The following is a 14,988-nucleotide window of genomic DNA, read 5'->3' as shown; positions in this document are numbered from 1 at the left end:
GTATAATGATCATCGGACGAAGGTCATGAAGGACAGACCTTCATCATTTAGTATGCGAACATGAATGTGAGAGGACAAAGACAGTGATTGCATCTCATTAATTCCTTCATATTCACATTCTATAAAACATGTATGAATATCAACATAATTCATATTACATTGATACATTCTGCTTGCTTGAAGGTAAAGACGCGAGAAAGTGATTACCATTCAACGTGAACAGTATGGTGCTACTGTTCATCCATTTATAGGCACGGAACGCGGCCCGGGTAAAAGTACATTTATGTCCCTAATATTCACATATGATCATAATACAAGTCATTAAGGACTAAGTAATCTTTTTCTCTTTCGGTCAGCATCATCATTATACTTCATCTCCGTTATGAGCCAAAGTTGTCCATCTGGTGATAGCTTCGGCGTTTACTCTTATTCTCTTTAGATCTGTCTTCATCTCGTGTGCCTTCGTCATGAGGAAGAGGCTTGCATCCTGAAGACGAAGCTTCCTGTAATAGCTTATGTTGAAAACAAATGATTAATTATATTTTTGAGGACCTTCGGAAGGAGAAGACCCCAAACAGTAGCCCTTCACAATATTAATTTGTTTTATTGTAACAAATTCAGAATGCGACGTGGACGAAGGCCTTTAGCCGAAGGTCCGAAAAAACACCTTCCCTTCGCTAGAATAGCGAATCATTCTAACCTGTGGGGCCCACTGAGCTGTGAGGCTCTGAGTATATATATAGAAGGCTATGTCGCAAATATTTTTTGTGCCATCTAGCTTCTGTGCTGCAGTTGTTGTTTAGTTTTCCTGTTCTCTGAGTTTAATTGTTTGCGAGCTTCATCTTTCTGACGCGGCCATCACCGAAATGGCCGAAGACAAGAAAAGCACTGACCCCACACTCGCTGGCTTCTACGAAGCCATGGAAAGGACCAATGTGGAGAAGATCACCAACGAAATATTGACTTTAGGCTGCACTATTTAGCATTAATGAGCAATGAAGCATCACAAGACATGACATGAGCAACTTATCAGGGCAAATCCAAGATATACATAATAAAGCTCAAGACGCCAAATTAGAGTACCAATTAATAAACTTAATTGAAAGTGCTTCTTGCTCAATCCTCTTTTCCCACCATGAGACTACATGAGATCACTCAAGGAAATCGTTAGTCTCAAATGACACAAGATATATGTGCTCCCCCTAAAGTTGTGCATCAAGTACTCAAATGACTTGTCCTATGCACATTCTAACATTTAAAAGAGCAAGAGGAAAGCCACACATATCTTGGTCACGACATACAAATATCAATCGAACCAATTGAAAGAGTTAAATCTTTGCCTACTCAAGGCATGCCTTCACAAGATACATCATATAAAAACAGACATGCTATACACAAGATAATCATTAATAAACCAAATAAAAGCATATCATAAAAATTAGATTCCTCAACTCTAGTGCACATGATTACCAATTGTAAGAATCAAACAACTAAATATAATAAGAACTAGTTGAATGTCAAAACACAATCATATGCACAATTAGACAACTAAGCACAAAAGGAATTTATCCTAAATATTGGCATTACTTCATTAATTAAAAACAACATGCACCATAATGAAGAATACCAAATTAGGAACACCAATCAATGGAACTACTCATATAATACCAAATGAAGTGCATAGTTCCATACCATTGCATTTTTACCTAAATATAATAAACTCCACTCTTAAGGCATTTTTTCTTTTGCTTGTGCATGCCACTCCTCCTTTGATCTCTATTTAACATAGCTTACAGAGTGCATTAGAAACGCAAGCAAGAGGTTTTATTTGTTCTAGCAACCAAAGGTTACTAACACAAGAATACCCCGTTATATGGACTAAACTTTAAATGTCATGCTTGCATAGGGTGAATACCAACTGACACACAATTATACCAACCGCAAGGTTGCACCAAAAAAGAAGATAACAAGATTTATACAATTGAACTTCAAGTTTAGCCATATAAAGCAAGATAATACAAAAGATTCTAAGCCATGACACACAGATATACTACATGCAAGATCAAGATAGAATCTACTAAACACAATGCCATGACAAAATAAGCATGATTAATTCTAATTTGAAAGATATACTATGATTGAACTAATTTGGAACATTTAGATTTGCCAGAATATATAAAATGGAACATGTGCAATCTCATATATAGAATAATTACTCCAAAGACAAGAAAAATAAGATATACACATACTCAAGCGAATAAAAAATTTTCCTATGTGACTACTCAAGGCACAAGGAATATACTAATTGAATACAATGCACTTAAGATCATAGAGTTATCGTCGTTTGGAGATTTTCACGTTGTAGGTTTTTTCTTCATTCTTTATTAACGTTCTTTATCCCTACAACTCAACTTAACTTGAGGTAAACATGGAGTTCTAGTCTTAATTATAACTTAAAATTTGGGTCAATGAATAACAATAAAATTGATAGCTTAAGTTTAGAATCTGAATTAAGCATCTTAAGCATTTTCAAAGTCTCCGGTTCATCTCTGGGTACCTGCAAGGTCTAGTGTGTACACTTTGGTACCTATCTTGAGATGGGTCCATCGAGATTAGCTAAAAGTGTCTTGGGTACCCAAATAGCACTTGTGCTAAATCTGGGTGAAGTAATCACTATTCTAGCACACATTTAGCATTTGGGTCTTCTAAGCCAATAATAATGAAGTGAATTACTCAGCTTAGGAATTTTACCAATAGAACAAACCTTTCTTAGATGACCTCATTCACCACTTGTGTAGTAGAATCGATGCTCAATCTAGCATGATGTTTATTGTTCACTCTTCTTCTTGACGATGGTCATATTTGGAGCTATATGTTCTTGATTCTTCATGTGAGGACATGAAATGATCAAGTGATCTTCATCGTTGCATCCAAAAATCTACTCACTCCTTCCTCATTGTCCATGTGTGGACATGCAGTAATAAAATGCTATGTCTCCTTACTTTTGAAGCATGATACCATGCTTTGAGAGCTTGAGTCTGTTGAGCTTCAGTTGTGGTGTCCAACAAGACTGAATGTGATGGGTGTGCTCTTCACATGTTGAACATCACCACTTTGCAGATCAAGTATACCACCCTGCTAGATGAGCGCTATGAGTTGAAATATAGGTCTAACTTGTTAAGTGCGTGTACTGCTTGTCGTGGCTTGTAGACTGAGCTAGCGGAAAGAAACGGTAGGATAGCCCCACTTGAGAAGGCTAGCTTAGTGAGTGCACCTGCACCTGCGCGGTGTGCACTTTGTGAGGGTTTGTAGTCTTCTCTTGAGTCCTGTAGACACGACATACAAGAATTGTAGAAGAAAACACATATGTTCGATCTGTCTTGAGCTAGGTGTCATGCAGTGAGCGCCAATTGGACATTGGACATGATGGTCAGTAAGTTCGAGAGGGTAACTAGTGGACCGGGGTTAGGCTTTGCTGTTAATGATGTGGGTGTCTATTTCTTTGGTAAGGTTGTGAGTGCAGTGGCCGGAAACCTTTAGAGAAACCTTCAGTCACCCCCTAACTTGTCAAGCTCACTCCACCTAAAATTGCCACCCCTGCTATGAAAAATGGATTGATTGAGGAGCCTGTGAGAGCCCATCCTTAGAAACAAGTGTGGTGTCCAAAACCTAATCATCTCAGGAACACACTTGACACCTTCCCAATATCTCTAGTGACCCCCTCCAGAAGCCTCTCAGCCAACCAAAAAAGCCTAAATCTCACAAATAGACTCCACCTAAGAGAGAGGTGAGACTTGTCACACCTAGATTTAAGGGCAAACCCTGACACGTCTCAAATGTGTGCTAGGATCAAGTCTCACACATATGATGACTCATGGTACACAAATCAATGTCACATCTTTATTATATAATAGGAGTTCTGTATACAATAGCTAAATAAATACATCATATGACGACAACGATCCTTCGCAACCATAGTTGATTGGGAGACGGTGGCTTAGACCTCTCCGAACTCATCGCATCATCCTTCATGCTCCTCATCTTGTGGTACCTATTCTTGACCTGGTGTGAAGAGTGAGCTCACATACGTTCATCGCTCATGAAGTGTGTGGAATAATGTGCATGAGCTCACTTACGGTGGGGGCTCATGTGTAGTGTAAGGCTTACCAAGAAAAATAGTTAATGTTGAGCATTGCTTTTAATAAGTTGGTCAAAATTTTATTAGCAATTACTAAGTATAAGTAGATATCAACCCAATTAAATAATTGATCACAATGATGAATAAATCCAACAATGCAATGCAAATGACAGGTTAAGTTTAATTCCATAAGTTACTCATGTGAGGGTCCGACCTGCTCATGACCGTGAGCACGACTGATATTCTAGTTTTACACTCTGCAGAGGTTGCACATCTTTACCACAAGTCGTGACCCCTTATTTTCCTCGGGTTGTGCAAACCCTTAAACACTACTAAGGTGAGTAGGCAAGGGCTCACTACGAGGCATTTCCAAAGTTCCACTAGCATGAGAGAATTCGCTATGGTTTCTGGGTAGAAGGGGGCGATACAGGAATCTCTCGTCTGAAAAGCTATCGCAGGCAGATCGCCCTGAGGGCCTCCCTATACCGGCAGCTTCTCCACCATCTTGCCCATTTCGGGAAAGGATTAACTCACACTAGCTTTTCTAATTAATCAGCCAAGGGCGTCCCATTCCACCCTTGTGGTAGCACTGTTTTCTCGGGTGGTCACTTCATGTACAAATTAACGCAATAATCTTATCATGAACAATAATTGAGCCAACAATAATAATAAAGCATGATCATAGTTCAAATATAATATTAATCCAAAAAACTAGGTAGAGCACAACAAGACTACACAATGATTCATTTGTTTGAACGGAGTAGGGTAAACAAAACTAGGTAACCTGTTAGGTCCCATCAATTTAACCTAAGCATATCACGGTGATTAACAGAAATATTATTAGGTAAAGAATTTGATCAAGGGCACAACTTGCCTTATTCAGATGCTGCCCCAAATGTTGGGCTTCAGGTTCCTCGTCACCTCGCTTCTATGTGCAGCAATACATATAGATAGACATGTAATAGGTAAAAATAACATTACACGAAAAATGAAAACAAACCACACAATAATATTCTACGAGTTGTAATGAAACCGTAGGTTCGAGAATCACTAAAATCAGAGTTAAAACGAATAAGATATGAATTTTCTAAGTTCTTTATACATTTTTTATATTAATTGTTATACTACAATTGATTATCAAATGAATTACCTAATTTTTTAATCTAGAATTAGACTGTGGTTTGGGTTTTTGGAAAGTCTAAGGGTCGGTTTACAAACAACTAGGGACCCCCTTTAGGGCTTGTTCGGTTAGCTCTCAATCCATGTGGATTGAGTGAGATTGGATAAGTTTGAATCCTAAACAAGTCAAACTCCTTCTCAATTTTTTCCAATCCCATCCAATCCATATGTTTTGGGAATAACCGAACAAGCTCTTAACTGATTTCCACATAACCCAAACGCCGAGTTACATTGTGATTCTCCTAGGGACTCTTACAAAAATGTGCCGGGGCTGGTTAATGTAGGATCGATCAGAGCTGTCCATCCAGGATCAACAGACCCTACTGAATCGTGAACGGGTATACGATCTCCACTGTACACGATCGGATTGACGGACAGCAATCCATCTACCTCATTCGTTGACTGCCCGCGGTGGAGAAGGCCTCACACGGTGGCGCTCTTGCCGGAGCGGAGCCGATTTGGCACTCCGAGTCTCCGACGTCCCGAACTCAACCCCAAGGGCACAAGCCTGAGATGTGTACTGACACTTAGATGATTCAGGTTTCAATGTCTATGATCTCATGATCGAGTGGTATCTCTCAAGATATTAATTTATTCTCTTTTCTCTTTACTCATATGTCACATCAATTTTTCATCATACTGGCATATATTAACGTATGACACTAGTGTAATAGGAATAGCCTAAAAATTGCATGGTACAACCTTATCTCCTAAATCATAAATATAGTTAAAAGAACAACACGTATAGAGAGTTATATAGTGACGTGCTCTCTGTGAAGAGACTGTCTATTTTTTCGATTAGCACTTTAAATCTCTTGAAGAGACTCCATACTAAATGTGGTTGTATATACCCTAACATGTAAGGGTCTTTTTGGGACTGAAAAAATTATTCAACAATAGTGATAGAGTTTTTTGAACTGACCTAGGCCTAGGCAGGACAAAATACTCGTGACTCGTCGGCTCGCTCGGTTTATAGCTAGCTCGGCTTGGATTAGCTCGTTTGATTTTTTTCACGAGCTGAGCTGCCTAGCTAGCTCAGTATGTTAGCGAGCCAGGTTGGTATATTAACGTGCCAGCTCGCGAGCTCAACGATCTATCACATTTCCACAAAACGGGTCAGTTCGAGCTTGTAATCGAGCCAAACCAGCTCGTTAGCTTAATGAGCCAGCTCGAGCTCGGTCAAGCCAAACCGAGCTAGCTCGATATCTAGCACCTAGCTAGTCCAGTTGGCCTAGCCAAGTAAGTCAAGTCTGACTTTGGATTAAGCCAGAGAGGCTCTATTTTATCTAGGTTGCTAACTAAATACTAGTTGAGTATACTGAGCTTTTAAATACGGCTATGATCGTTCACACATTTAGATGAAGCAATAAATTCGTGAGGACTTCTGGTAGAGTGTAGAATTAGATCACGATTGATCCTAAAGGGCGGCGAGGGCTTTCGGGTTAAAATAATTTTGAACGGCAGTAATAGGGTTTTCGAACTGATATATAGCGAAGACGAGATATATCTAACGCAGCGTCATACGTACCATCCTTAATTAGGCCATGCAAGTAGGTGCGAGTTTGACTTTGGATTAAGCTAAAGAACTCGCATATCAGGGAATTCTCGTGTACGTACGACGTACGTAGGTTCGTTCTCCCACACCTGAACCCAGTAGACGACGATCGGCGGTCTCTCGCCGACACAATAGCCAGCTTGCATTGCTGCATGCTCCCTTCGGTCCTCTCCTCCGCCGCGTGCAGCATGCATCGATCGCCCCGCAACTCCACCGCGGAGGGCATCGCGGCCGACGACGATCGATGCGCCGTCCAATTCCAGTTGGAGGAGTTGACCACCGTACCGTATACCTTGTGGGCTCTCGAATGCTCAACTGCATGCCTCTCCGGAGCACTCTCGTGCCGGCCGGCTTCGTTATTCCGCGCGACGCCGACGCCGCTGGCCCCCGATCGAAGCAAAACCAGCTAGCACATAATCGCGACACTTAAGTCTAAACTAGCTCGCCGCGCCAATCTCCACGTCCTCGATCACACGCACCCATGCATGCCATGCACGAGCGCGCGCGTACGTACGCGTCGAGATTCGCGCTCGCGCGCGTCGCGTACCCGAAGACCTGAACCAGTAGTTGCTGGGCGCGCTCTCTGCCTCTCTCGAAGAACGTACGATGGATCGAACTACCACCGTCCATGCCGGCCGGAGTGCAGTGCATGGTATGGTGGTATCTGCAGTCCTGTTACGACGCGAATGCATTGCTTCCTGGATCTATCTGCCAACCCTAGATGTCTACAGTCTATACCCACCAGGCCGGCTGGGCGCTGCTACCTGCACGTACACGGCTATATATAGAGAGGGCCGGCCGTGCGCCATTACAGGCCACCGCGCATCGAGCTACTACGATCCATTCGCTAGCTATTAGCTAGCTGATCGCTCACTCAGAGCTTCTAGCTAGCTAGCTAGAGCAGCACCGCTGCCGGTATCAGTCATGAAGCAATCGGCGGTTGCTGCTGCGCAAGCCCTCCTTATTGCCTTGGCGATCGCCGCCCTGGCCATGGTGGTGGTGACGGCCGACCCGGCGCCGCCGCCGGGGTACACGAAGCAGGAGGATGTGGGCAGCGACTTCATCAAGCAGGTGGGCAAGTTCGCGGTGACCGTGTACAAGATGGCTCACATGATACCGATGAGCTACCTGAGGACGTTGCAGTGCTGGTCGTCGCCGGCGGGCGGCGGCGCCAACAACTACTGGATGGTGCTCACGGCGACCAACTGGACCGGCACCGCCGGCAGCTACGTCTCCACCGTGTGGGGCATCCCGGGCTCCGAGTCCAGGACGTGGAAGCTCCTCACCTTCAATGGCACCATGTGATGAGATCGATTCGCACGAGTGTGCATCCGTTGTCGTACGTCGTCTATCGATCGGCAGCAGGCTATATATTGCTTTTTGTGTGTCCTGTGGTATGGTTGAGTAGTCATTCAGCGTGTCGTGATTGCTGCTGGTCTTGCTTTTTTGTGTCGTCGATTTACCGAGTGCATTGTTGCCATGCATTATTCTTAGTATATGAATCGACCCCAAGATATATGTACTCGTATTTTTTGCAAAATATATACCGAATTTCTCAGAAGTTTAACAAACCCTGCCAATGGAAAGTGCGGGAAAAGTTAAGATATATTCTAATTCAAAATACCAATTAACTGCAAACATCATATGAACACGGCTTAATGTCCTGAAATGTGGAAGGTAGATAGTAAAATCTCAATATGTTGTATTGCATTTATATGGTCAAGCAAATGTCCTAGTGTTGCAATATGTAGCATCATGCGCTGGATTGAAAATGTGTGTACTGCGTTATATATATCTAAGAAAAAAAAGGCATTCACAGAGGCCAAATACTCGAACTTAATACATGGTTTAGTTTCTCTGGACTAAAATATGTCACGTGCAATAGCATTGGGTCAGTAACAAAGCTACAATTATTAGAACTTTGTACAAGGAAAAGTTATGGAACACCAGAGAGAAAACAAAAACAAACCTTGTAGAAGGAACGGACAACCTCATTTTCAAGCATGTTCCTCGTGCATGACCTGCCCAACAGAGCCCTCACCCAACTGGTTCCTCACCTGAAACCAAAATAATAATAAGAATTAGTACAAGATGGGCTCCACGTGCAGAGACTATAAAGCTCTAAACAGGCATGCCATCAAAACTTTTGACAATGACATCTACTAAGTAAATTTTAAAGTTGGAACAGAAATTAAAAAGCAAAGTTCCATTTGCTTATGACCAATGTTTAAAATAGTTGGATATAACGGCCACTATATCCGGATAAGGATGCTAGAGAAAGGTGAGGATAAGATAATCAAATTGTAGTGCTAAATGGTCAAATACGCTAATATCAGATTTAAGCCCACTAAAACAGCTAAATCCAATATGATTAGCACGCTAAAGACACTCTTGCTATCAGTTACGTACGGTGGTTCATCTACATTTGATGAAAAACTCAATGCTGTTTTAAGTCAAACCATATGATCAAAACGAGAGTATAGAGAGATTTGGAGAAAAGCCACTGATTGGAAGCCTATGAGCAGACAAAGGCACCTGCGAAGTGCATCAAAGCGCTATAGTACAATGTTCCTGATGCAATGTGGGAAATAATAAAGAGAAGGACAGTGTTCCTGATGCAAATATACAAGAGAAATAATTTGGGATTAATGATGTAAAATTGTTGCCTATATTTTAGGACGAGAATTTAGTAGACGTAACCTAGTATATGGTATCGAAAAATTGCAAAAAAAAATTCAGAACCGACGAGGAAAAAGGGGAGAGCAGAGTGTCCTCCTATACACAATAATTTGCTAATCACTACCGAAATCCGGCTCTTTGCCAAGTGCCAAATAATTTGTCGAGTGCCGTTTTTTGGGAATTCGACAAATAAGTTCTTTGCCAATTGGTAAACAAAAAATACTCGGTAAAAACACTCGGTAAAGGGTTTCTTTGCCGAGTGCTTTTTTGACACTCGGCAAAGAGCTTCTTTGCCGAGTGTTTTTTTCAACACTCGGCAAAGACAATTTAAAAATTGCATTTTGAAGCAGTAAATTAATTCAAATGAAAAGGTTTTCAACTACAAATTTATATAACTCATCAAGATATACAATTTATATTTTGGTCATTTCTTTATATGATAAAATAAAAGTAAAATTTTTCATAAAAACTATATCTCTCTCATAGTTTGTGAAACTACAAGAGATATGTATAAGATTTGTGAATAATGTTAGAACCAACATGTGGGATGAATAAATGACCAAACAACCAAAATAAACATTGTAAATCTTGAGAAGTTATAAAATTTTGTAGTTGGCAACTTTTTGATTTGAAGTCATCTTGACAATGAAAACTACGTCTTAATTTTAAAATTTTAAAATTCGAATTTTCAAAACGACCTAAAAAACCACAAAAATGAAAGTTGTAGGTATTAAAAAAGTTATAAAAGTATGTAGTTGACAACATTTTTGTTTGAAATCGTCTTGTCATGCAAACTTTGTTTGAATTTTAAAATTCAAAATTTTCAAACAACCTCGGATTGAAAAACCACCAAAATAAAAGTTGTAGGTCTTGAAATGTTATGAATCTTTATAATTAATTACTTTTTTATTTGAAATCATCTTGTCCTAAAAAATATGTTTGAAGTTTTAAAATTTGTAATTCAGAATTTGTAAACGACCTCGGATAAAGAAACTACTAATATGAAAGTTGTAGATCATGAAACGTTATGCAACTTTACAGTTGACAATATTTTCATTTAAATTCATTTAGTGCCTCAAATAATCTATTTACTCTCAGTTTTTTATAATACATGGGGAAGAAAAACGTAATATAGACACAAGTGATATAGTGGTGTAGTGGTAGAGGAAGTTGCGCGAGAGAGAGGTTGTGTGTAAGTTCGAATCTCACCAGTCACAAAACATGTGAATTCAGTTCAAAAAATGATGAAAATGGTAGGACGATGGATAGAACAATGGTGATGGTTGGTGGTTTGTTCCCTAATATCTCGGAGGCGCAAGTGAAAGTGGAGGTTTATTTTTGGTAAGTTTAGGGAAAAATTTCGGGGGCAGTTCGTTTAGGATGGTTTAGGGTGGTTTCGGTCAGCAAGTTGCTCCGAGTTGGTTGGGGCTTCCTATAGTTATTAAAAGCCCAGGGCTCTTAATACATAAACTATATATATAGTTTGTATATTTGGAGCCCTGGGCTTCCAATAACTAGAGGAAGCCCTGTCTCAATGGTGTCATCCGGTTCAACCGCACCAGGTTCAGATGGCTATAAAACACCCTCAAGTCGCCAGGGATTAGGTTTTGCGGGGTAGCGATTCCCTCGGGCGAGCGAGCAGCGGCGGCGGTTTCCTTGGGCGTGCGAGCGACGACGATCCCGGGGGCAGCGGTGATGGCGCCCTGAGGAGGGCGACCGACGGTGGCGCTCCCCAGGATCGAGCGACGACAATGCTCCTGAAGGATCGAGCGACAGCGACCTCCCCAAGGATCGAGCGACGGCTACACTCTCCCAGGATCATGCGACGGCGGCGCTCCCCAAGGACCGACCGATGACCGACGGTGGTGTTCTCCCAGGATCGAGGATTTGGGAGGCGCACACGCAGTGGTGGATCTGAGAGGCGTGCGTGACGTCGGCTCCTCGGAGGCACGCCCCCCGGAGTGGCGCCCTCTGGCGTCCTACCTCCAGCGACGATGCCAGCCATCGCTAGGCACGAGCGGTGGTGGATCAAAGACCCTATTTTTATACAATTTTGTATACATATTATGTCAACGTCAATAGATTTTTATGATATATTGTCAGTTCATTGCTCTCCTTCCATCTTTTGTATGATTATGGTATTTCTATTCACATTTTATGTAAACATTTTTTTATTTTTACGTAGTGTACCGCAATGCATAAATAACTTCCACATGTAGCATAATTAGTATTCATAAACTAGTTCTAACAAGTCTAACTACATGGATGTCGGAGAGATCCTATATTTATGGACGAAATAAAGCATTGAAAATCAGATATTTGTTTCCATGCTTGCCAACAATCCATTTCCTTTCAACTAACATTCTTGGCATCCCAATTTTGTGTGCATGCAACAGATTACATATTTTGTACATAGCCGAAGTGCATAAATATCTTCACCATGTACTATAATTAGTCTCAATATATATCATAAACTGGTTCTAACGAGTCTACATGTATGGTTGTGGAAGAGATCCTATATTTATGGAGAAATTAAGCATTTATATCAGATTTTTTGATTTCATGCATGTCAATCTATTTCCTTTTAACGCACATTATTGTCATCCTAAATTTGTGCGCATGCAGCAAAAAACATATTTTTATGCGATGTGCCACATTGCATAAATATCTATGTCGCGTAGCATAATTAGTATCAGTATATGTTGTAAAATGGTTCCAACGATCCTAGCTACATGGCTGTTGTATAGATCCACTTTTATGAACGAAATAAAACATTTAAATCAGATTTTTTTTGTTTTCATGCATACCAATTCATTTCCTTTCAACGCACATTCTTCTCATTCTAAATTTGTGCGCATGCAGTAAGAAACAGATTTTTTATGTGGTGTACCACAATGCATAAATATCTACATCGTGTAGCATAATTAGTATCAGTATCTATAATAAACTGGTTCAAACGAGCATAGCTGTATTGGTGTTGAAGAGATCCTATATTTGTGGGAGAAATAAAGTATTTAAATCATATTTTTTGTTTCCATGAACGTCAATCTATTTCCTCACAACACACATTCTTGTCATCCTAAATTTATGCACAAACAATAGGAAACTGATTTTCTACGTAGCGTACCGTATTGCATAAATACCTATACCGTGTAGCATAATTAATATTAGTATATATCATAAAATGTTTCTAATGAGCCAAGTTGCATGATTGTTATAAAGATCCTATATTTATATACAGAATAAAACATTCAAATAAGTTTTTTTGTTTTCATGCATGCGGCAGTTAATAGATACGCTTCCTAATTTCTTGCGCATGCAAATGAAAACAAACTGGGTGCATGCAAAGAATGGGACACATGCGGGATGTGGGGAGTGGCTGGGGCTTCCTGTACTCTATTGGAAGCTCAGGGCTCCTAATATCCTCACCCTATATATATATCTCTACTACTCTATATGTTATCAGTGTAGGCGTGCACAGGACTTTGTTCTGCCTCCCCGCGATCGGCTGCTGCCGCGCGCAAATTCGCCGTGCCAGCTCCGCAAATCTGCCGCGCCGCTCCCGCAAATCCGCCGTGCAGGTCCAGCTCGACCCGCATTCCCAGCCGCCGTCCTCGCGGCCGCATCGCCCCCGGACCCCGCGCCAGCAACGCCCGCGGATGGAAGGTTGCGCCACCAAATCGCGCGGATGGAAGGTCCACCACCTCCTCCTCCTCTCCCCAAATCGTGCATCCGCCGCTCCCGCAAATCCCGCTGGCGTTCATGGATGGATGGAAGGTGATCTCTATCTCGGCAGTGGATTGTGGATGCGCCCGCGCTCTCTATCTCGGCAGTGGATGCGCCCGCGGATGGAAGGTCCTAGATCTCTTCTCGCCATTCTATCGGAGCATCCACTGCCATTCATGGACGGCAGCCGATTCCATCCTCTCGGTTCATGGACAGCAAACTTGTATCTATTTAAAAACCCCTAATAGATTGTCCAGCTGCAGGATGCGCGAGATCGAGGACGCCGCCGCGAGCGCACAGGTGAGTCAGTAGAAGAGTGAGGTGGAAAAAAACTCACCGTCGCTTTCATAGTTTCATTCCCCTTCAGTCATCGCGAAGTAAAATATCCAGTGAGGTCAACGACGAGCGCGCGCGTGTAGGAAGCGCTGACGACGGCGACAATGGTGGAGCTCGCGGGCGGCGGCGGCAGGGACGCGGGGGCCATGGACCGGGAGATGCAGGCGAAGGCGGAGGGGATGAGGCGGGTGCTGGAGATGGCGGACGCGCGGGCCATGGACTGGGAGATGTAGGCGAAGGCGGAGGGGATGAGGCGGGTGCTGGAGATGGCGGACGCGCTGCGCCTCGAGACGATGCGCGAGGTGGTGGCGCTGCTCCGCCCCGCGCAGGCCGTGCACTTCCTCCTCGCCGCCGCCGAGCTCCACCTCGCCGTGCACGACTTCGGGCGCCACAAGGACGACCGCGCCGGCAACTTCGCCGCCACCGCGCCGCCGGAGTGACGGACGCTGGCGCGCGTGAAACGATAACGGGCTTGCCTGCCTGCCTGGCTGCTCTGCTTTTGCTTGTGTCGTGTAGCTGGGGGGCTCCCTGTTCCAAGCTGTCACGGTAAGCTTCTGACCATTTGTTCCTCTTGTTGTGTCTGTTCACTGTGCAGTCGTGTTGTTCGTATCGTTTGGGAGTAGTAGAGCTGTTATGCTTCAGCAGTGAAATGAAAATAATAATTTGGATTTGGTTTCCGTCGACAATGAAATAGATGTTGGACTGATTTTTAGGATCATGTTTACACTAATCAACCGATTGAGATTTTTTACTTTTTAATCTTTTTAAATTTAATATTTTAATAATAACTGTGGATAAAAATATATATTTTACATCTAATCTTTTTCTCGAGACGTCAATTTATCTCACGCGACAATTTCACGCTATGACGTCAATCTCTACTACTTATTAAGAGAGAACCGTAGACGTCCACATACAGGTGTGCACGTTCTACCTCTCACCCGACATCCTCGCCCACAACGCGCCGCTAATTGTTGAGTTGGCCTTTTCTTTCCAGCTTCCATACAAAAACATATGACACCTCTTCAAGCAGTAATATTTTGCTGAATATTTTATGTGCCATTGCAAAGCACGGGTACATACCTAGTGAAAATAATAATTTGGATTTGGTTTCCGTCGACAATGAAATAGATGTTGGACTGATTTTTAGGATCATGTTTACACTAATCAACCGATTGAGATTTTTTACTTTTTAATCTTTTAAAATTTAATATTTTAATAATAACTGTGGATAAAAATATATATTTTACATCTAATCTTTTTCTCGAGACGTCAATTTATCTCACGCGACAATTTCACGCTATGACGTCAATCTCTACTACTTATTAAGAGAGAACCGTAGACGTCCACATACAGGTATGCACGTTCTACCTCT

At 42.1% G+C, this 14,988-nt stretch overlaps 1 protein-coding gene and 1 long non-coding RNA gene across 2 annotated transcripts; one reads left to right on the top strand and one right to left on the bottom strand.

Annotated features, from left to right (window-relative positions):
- Nucleotides 1-8,693: 8,693 nt before the first annotated feature.
- Nucleotides 8,694-13,881, bottom strand: LOC103626236 (uncharacterized). Its single transcript, XR_552787.4, has 2 exons — nucleotides 13,615-13,881; nucleotides 8,694-8,929 (listed from the first exon to the last, which is right to left on the bottom strand). It is a non-coding gene; the product is annotated as an uncharacterized lncRNA (long non-coding RNA).
- LOC111589264 (protein DOG1-like 2) lies at nucleotides 13,484-14,372 on the top strand. The gene is made up of 3 exons (XM_023300062.2): nucleotides 13,484-13,577; nucleotides 13,697-13,810; nucleotides 13,880-14,372. The coding sequence occupies exons 1-3, from the start codon at nucleotides 13,542-13,544 to the stop codon at nucleotides 14,051-14,053; spliced, it is 324 nt and encodes a 107-aa protein (XP_023155830.2). The 5' UTR covers nucleotides 13,484-13,541; the 3' UTR covers nucleotides 14,054-14,372.
- The last annotated feature ends 616 nt before the right edge of the window (nucleotides 14,373-14,988 follow it).

Source organism: Zea mays, chromosome 5 (assembly GCF_902167145.1).
Source record: "Zea mays cultivar B73 chromosome 5, Zm-B73-REFERENCE-NAM-5.0, whole genome shotgun sequence".
Taxonomy (NCBI): Eukaryota; Viridiplantae; Streptophyta; class Magnoliopsida; order Poales; family Poaceae; genus Zea; species Zea mays.
Note: the sequence above shows the minus strand (reverse complement) of the source record. Positions and strands in the feature narration are given on the sequence as shown.